At 38.9% G+C, this 7,310-nt stretch overlaps 1 protein-coding gene across 1 annotated transcript in view; it reads left to right on the forward strand.

Moving 5' to 3' along the window:
- The first annotated feature begins 6,626 nt into the window (after window positions 1–6,626).
- The window catches only part of LOC121389097 (U3 small nucleolar RNA-associated protein 25-like), an 8,990-nt gene continuing 8,306 nt past the window's right edge, over window positions 6,627–7,310 (forward strand). Inside the window, exon 1 of the mRNA XM_041520713.1 lies at window positions 6,627–6,786. Within this exon, the coding sequence (XP_041376647.1) occupies window positions 6,627–6,786 (160 nt within the window). The remainder of the gene's footprint in view (window positions 6,787–7,310) is intronic.

Consider the following 7,310-nt stretch of genomic DNA (forward strand, 5'->3'; position numbering starts at 1 on the left):
AAAATAAATAAATAAATGAATATTATGAATAAATAATTAAATAAATTAAATAAATATATAAATAAACTTTAACGTTGAGCTAAACGCAAAAGTATTTGATTATGTTTTTAATCGATTTATTTGTCACCTGCATTATAATGAACATCCATATGTGCAACTATAGCTCAAATTTCAGTGATCCACGACTTATAATTTCTGAAAATTGGAGCTAAACGCGACAGTTGACACCGCCCATCGCCGCCTCCGACCATAAGTGTACGAAGCGGAGGGGTGGGGTGGGGGAAGAGCGATCGTCTGTTGTGAGGCACATTAGGACATGAACTGAACTGAACTTTATTTACACTCTGGCCGTAATTCAACGGCATATGAGGTACATTGTAAAAATATAATTAAATAAATAAATGACAAGATGGCACATTCGTCATAATAATGTATATCAGATAAAACAAGTGTATATCTATGGATTCATACTTGCATTTGAAGACACATTGTATATACAAATAAAATGAAATTGTAAAAACAGATTTCAGCTCTGTGACTTAAGAATATGCATAATTTGTTTACAGAAAATGGCTAGCTTTCTGAGAACACCAGTTTTTTTTACTGTCAAATAGCATTCTAAATTTATAAACATTTGGTCTAGACTTGCAACACTTTGGTAGAAGTCTTGTTCTTTCATCTTTCAAAAAAGGACAACACATTATATAATGAAATTCATCACCAATTTCGTTATTTGTACACAGAAAGCATGTTCTATTTGTTAATATTTTTTTTTCCATCTGCCTTTTTCAATGGGAAGATAATGATTTGAGAGTCGAAAATGTAATAGTGGTAACCAATATTTTTTCTCTAAATTGGTTAAATATGTCTCGAACACGATATTTGATTTAAACAGTTTGTAACAAGATGCTTTAGATGAATTAACAATTTCATTGTTCCATGTTTTTAAGAACTGATCCTGTAATCTTAAAAGAATTCTTTGTTTTAATAGATTTACATCTGGTAGCTGGTTACACTGTGCAGTCCATACATTACTATATCCAACATCATCCAAAACAGATTTGATAAACTTTAACCATTTATGATCACATATTCCATTTTTATAATCATTCAGCAATAATTCATATATCAAGAATGATAACTTTGTGTGTTTTCCAGTTATTAGGTTAAACCAAAAAGTGCGCTCTAACCCTGAGCTACATCCCTTGCTGATTATACAGATGTTGTATTCATTAATTACGACCGCATGGTTATTGTGTTATGTCTGATTAACTCCAAACAACAAGACATGTAAGTGTGTGTGTGTGTGTGTGTGTGTGTGTGTGTGTGTGTGTTTGTAGTTTCGCGGTCTCCGCGTCATGGTATGCATCTGGTGATATGGCGTAATGATTAAGAACACACTTTCTGATCTAACCTTGTCACAGCTATATTCGGCAGTAGCGGATCCACAGCATCTTAAAGGGGATGATAGTACATCTATATCAAAACGAGTCGGTGCTAACAAGATGTTATGTTTTGAAATGAAACATTTGCAAACCAAACAAAAGTATCTATAATAGCTTAGGTTCCTATAAGTACAGTGAAACTTGTGCAGGCCCGTAGGAACCGGGGTGGGGGTGGGGAGGGCGGTGTGTCTGTGCGCCCCCTTTCCCCCCCCCCACACACACACTGAAAATATATGGATGTTTTCCTACACATTATAAATAAAGGTAAAAATGTGGAGTGTGGCCCCTCCATTCATTATAGGGGCTGATACTCCCCATTATTTGTTGCCCATCCTAGCCCCCCCCCCCCCCCCCCCCCCCCATTCCAGATATCGTTCCCACGGGCCTGCTGTGTTAAACAGCCACCAAAGCAGTATAATTAGTGGTTTGTTAACACAGGTGGTTGCTTAAAACAGGTCGGTTTTAACTATATTACATTATTTAGGAGATACATACCATTACGGCCTGTTAACACACGTGGCTGCATTATACAGATATTCGCTAAAAGCAAGTTTGACTGTAATAAGGGGTCATCCCCCCCCCCCCCCCCCCCCCCCCCCCCCCCACCCCAGGACCTTAACTGGGCCTGCCGCTGTTCATATACTGTTTGTTTTAAAAGAAATTAACAAAACAGGTGTGACTGCCAATTATCTACATTCTGCTGACCACTGGTGACATCTGCTGGTCGAGTTGAGAAAACTTCCATATAAAGTGGACCAACAGTTTGAACGTTAACCACAAAACACTTCCACTCGTTCACAGACCATTTCAAGTTCTACAGTGGACGTTTCCAGAAACAATACGAAGGTAAGTTGTGTATGGAATATAACTAAGCAAATTTTTACTACAGACTATTAGATTTAAAACTTTAATATCCAGATTGGCTTTAGCATTTAAATATTTAGAATGGATCAGCCAGTTTCTTTTCGTCACATCTCGTTTTTTGCTTTATGACGGCTTTAAAGTTTTAGTCTATTTTTAAGGGTATTTCCCCGTTTCAACGTCATAGAATCTTGTCTCCCTCTGATGTAACTTTTTCCACTTGCGTTACAGGTGTGTAGATTAACTAAACTTTGTGTACATTTTTACGGGTTGAAACTAGGGTCTGTAACTTTAACATGAGACCGGCCTCGGTGGCGTAGTGGTTAGGTCTACAGGCTGGTAGGTACTGGGTTCGGATCCCAGTCGAGGCATGGGATTTTTAATCCAGATACTGACTCCAAACCCCGAGTGAGTGCTCCGCAAGGCTCAATGGGTAGGTGTAAACCACTTGCACCGACCAGTGATCCATAACTGGTTCAGCAAAGGCCATGGTTTGTGCTATCCTGCCTGTGGGAAGCGCAAATAAAAGATCCCTTGCTGCCTATCGTAAAAAGAGTAGCCTATGTGGCGACAGCGGGTTTCCTCTAAAAATCTGTGTGGTCCTTAACCATATGTCTGACGCCATATAACCGTAAATAAAATGTGTTGAGTGCGTCGTTAAATAAAACACTTCTTTCTTTCTTTAATATGAGGCTTTAAAATTGTGTTTCCGCAAACATTCTGACAAAAATAGATAGGATAGGTCAGATTTAAAAACAATTGTAATACCTTTACTCCAACGCGTCCAGAAAAACAGTTATATGTGTACCGTTATCACATACATATTAATAACTTACACATTACTTATAATATTTTGATTAAATTATCAACTTTAGCACGTTCATTGTGGTTCTGGTCGTCTTGGCATTTCTAGTAAACCAAAATGTATTTTAAATGAATCAGAAAGAATAAAACTAAGGTCCGCGGTTTAGTTTGGATTTTTTATTTTTTTTCATCGGTAGTGGGATTGTGTATAATGCGAACCAAAGTTTAAAGTTTCTTTGTTTAGCGACACCACTAGAGCACATTGACTTATTAATCATCGGCTATTGGATTTCAAACATATGGTAATTTTGACACAGTCTTAGAGAGGAAACCCACAACATTTTTTCATTAGTGGCAAGGGATCTTTTTATGCACCATCCCACAGAGAGGATACCACATACCACGGCCTTTGATATACCAGTCGTGCTGTACTATCTGGAAAGAGAAATAACCAAAGGGGCCCACCGACGGGGATCGATCGAAAACCGATCGCGCATCAAGCGAGCGCTGTACCACTGGGCTACGTCCCGCCACCTCTGATATTAAATTTACACTGATTTTGATTTCGTGTTTTTATCTCTTTCAGATGAAATCTCTGGTGATCATTTTGAGTCTTCTCATCTCGTGCACCCTCAGTTACAGAATCACCATAGAAAGTGACGGTAAGTATTTAACCACAAAATTATTAATTCAAAAAGTACTAATATAAAGCTGTTTCTTTACCTGGCATTAACACTAAAGTCGTTTAAAACCCGTTAAAACTAAGTTACAGTTTCCTTAATATGCAATATCTATAAAATAGTATACACGAACATAGGTTTGCCTTCTGGTAAAAGTGTTGTAAATATTATGAGTATCTTCAAATATTACTAAATAAAATAATTCGGCCTCTCTAAACTGTGTATGGTATTTTTGTCCAGAAAACATTTACTTGCTTAAAATTGTTTACCACATCTAGTTGTGCAAAATTTATCTCAAAGTGTATTGCAACCTGCAAATTTCTCCGGCACCCCATAGCCAAAACAGAAAAAGAAAAAAAGAAAGAAAAACTAATTATCTTGGAATAAAGTAAATGAGAATCATGTTGATTATCTGCTGAATAGTGTTAAACTGTTGGACTAATATTAACATTGAGACAACCATGGACGTACCTGAAACCAGAAATGTATAAATATGATTATTCTAAGCAGCTAACTGTACGTTTCAACCTGAGGTACCGTACAATGTTTGTAGAGGGCCATGCACCAGTCCTTTAACGCTACCTTCCTGCTACCAAAGCGGAAGATGTACAGTTCAGTGGTAGAGTACTCGTTTGATGTACGATACGTCTAAAGATCGATCTTCCTCAGCTGAGATATCATTTATTTTTTCCATATTCCAACCAGTGTTCTGCAAGTGATATATCAAACCCCGTGGTATGTGATGCCCTGTCTCTTGGACAATACAACATACCCCTTGATACTATCTGGCCATAATATCAGCCATATTTCAGGGGATGGATTCTCCTTTCATATTTCATAGTTACCATACGTCTACAAACCCAACACCCATTTATTAAGCAATGTGCAGAAATTACAATAAAAAAACCTCTTTTAACTCTTTTGTTCAGAAGATGCACTGGGGCCGGAAGTTGATGCTGTTCTTGGCCCTGGCACGATTGGTGATATGGCTGATGCCGCCGACCTCTACGGCGTCCTAGGAAGCAGTCACGATGACGATGGACTAGGTCTGCCTAAGGACGCTGATTTGTTGGGCTTGGTCGGAGGAGACGAGAATGATGAGGATGATGACGACATTGATGATTTGTCCGCATCGCTGAGGGAACTAGCTAAAGGTCTTCAGGAAAACAAGCAGACCGCTGAGGCTGAGGCTCTCAACAAGGCTGCTGACGTCACTGACAAACTGAGCGAGCAGATGGACAAGGAGGTGGAGGGTGAGTTGAAGAAGGGGGTGAGCGAACTGGAGAAGGAGGCTGTGAAAGCGGCACAGGAAGAAGGTGAAGAGGACAAGATGTTGGAAACTGAGCTGACTAATGAGGTTGACAAGGAAACACAGGAAGAGGCCAACGAACAGAAAGAGGAGAACAAAGGTTTGTTTCATTATTCACACGCGTTTATGAAACAGGACCCGTGCTTATGAAAATTTTAGGGTCCACACTCATCATCTAATGACGTCACACACATACAATTTGTATGGCGTTGTCATGACATTAGTGTCTCAGACCATATTAGTCTCGAGTCTCGAGTCTCGACTAGTTTTTTTAAGCACCAGGTCAGATGCTTAGTGGAAGGAATATATTAATTTTCAAGCCCTAAAGGACACCGGAACTGGGATTGGACCTAGGTCTGGCGAATATTAAACATCTTTACTCATTTCACCCACATTTTTAATGAAAACAATATTAAGTTAACAAAAATGAATACATTGCAACAAAGGGTCACCTTTTGTTTCTAGGTATGGGCATTTTTGGCAGAACAATTTGGCGGCCACCTTGAAAAAAATTGCCGTCATCTTGGTTTGTCAAATGGCCCATCGGGTAGATTTGTTAAGCATGCCAATGGCAATCATTGTGCTAAATGTGGTGCTTGTATCATCATTTGCACGATTCACCGCAAAATTGCTGTTATCTTCTCCACTATTATAACAAATATGAAAAACCTAACACATAATTAACCACAACTTGAATTTGTTCAATGTTTTTTTCAGTCTTGGAACAACTTGATTCAACATCACCTCTTCCATGAACAAACCAGTTTATAACATAAGCTGTACGATATCGACGGTGCTGAACTGGAAAACCATCTAATGGAATTTGTGTTAGAAACCCAGCACAACTTACACCGGGACGCCAACGAGTTTATATGTAAAGAAACAAATAAAAACGGTTACTTCAACTGTCGTCATGTATTATATTACTAATTATTTAACCATTGTCATATTTAATACAGTATATGGTTAGCTTGAAGAGGATATCTGGACAAGCAATACATTTGTTCTGTAAAGTGTATGTCTGACCGAAAAAACTCACATCTTTACACAAAGCACAGTCCAAAAGCTTTGCCAAGGTCTTTACGACTGTCAGCCCCGTTTAAGACTGTCGCTTTCTTTTATGAATGCCACTCACCTTTACAACTGCAGAATAAAGATAATAACTAGTTGTTGACGTCGGATATCTGCTTTATCCTGTTCAGGCTAAATGAGAAATTCCACTCGGCAGAACCTCGCAGAATTCAGATTACTAGATAGTGTGCCCCTCTCCCCCACCACCCACAGATATCGTTCATACGGACTGCATTGTACGTGGATGTGTACATGTTAGTGAACCTATAATAAATGTCGTCATGGACGAGTAGGTTGATGTTCTTAAGACTCAAGAAAGTCGTAAATGAATTTAAAAGACGTGTTATTTCCTAATTGTGCACACGACATTAATAGATGCCAAATTCTTGTCATTGGATCAAAATACTCCCAAAAAGATTATTTGCATATGAAAATGTAGTATTCTCCAAGAGTCTGATGTTACAGAGTGTGTTTGGGTGTGAACGTACCTCATACAAGTTGAGACACACCAACAATGGCTGGCATGGGAGTGTTCGTAGTGCCAGACGCTTGAGACATTCCGAGCTCTTCTCCAAGGATGAGAAGGACGCCCTCTTCCCACATTGGTTGAAGAAAAGTATCTCTTCCAAAATAATAATTATGTTAATCCACCATTTAGTTTTACTGGTGACCCAACCTAACCTCTGGTGCATTCATTATGATTGCCTGCTGAAACATAACCATAATCTAGAATTTCTTCCCTTAATTACTGGTTGATGCAAATCACCACCCTAACCTCTGGTGCATTCTGAATGATTGCCTGCTGAAACCCCACCATAATCTAGAATCTCTTCCCTTAATTACTGGTTGATGCAAATCACCACCCTAACCTCTGGTGCATACTGAATGATTGCCTGCTGAAATCCCACCATAATCTAGAATCTCTTCCCTTAATTACTGGTTGATGCAAATCACCAACCTAACCTCTGGTGCATACTGAATGATTGGCTGCTGAAATCCCACCATAATCCAGAATCTCTTCCCTTAATTACTGGTTGATGCAAATCACCACCCTAACCTCTGGGGCATTCTGAATGATTGGCTGCTGAAATCCCACCATAATCTAGAATCTTTTCCCTTAATTACAGAATGAGGCAAATC

This window comes from Gigantopelta aegis, chromosome 14, assembly GCF_016097555.1.
Source record: "Gigantopelta aegis isolate Gae_Host chromosome 14, Gae_host_genome, whole genome shotgun sequence".
Taxonomy (NCBI): Eukaryota; Metazoa; Mollusca; class Gastropoda; order Neomphalida; family Peltospiridae; genus Gigantopelta; species Gigantopelta aegis.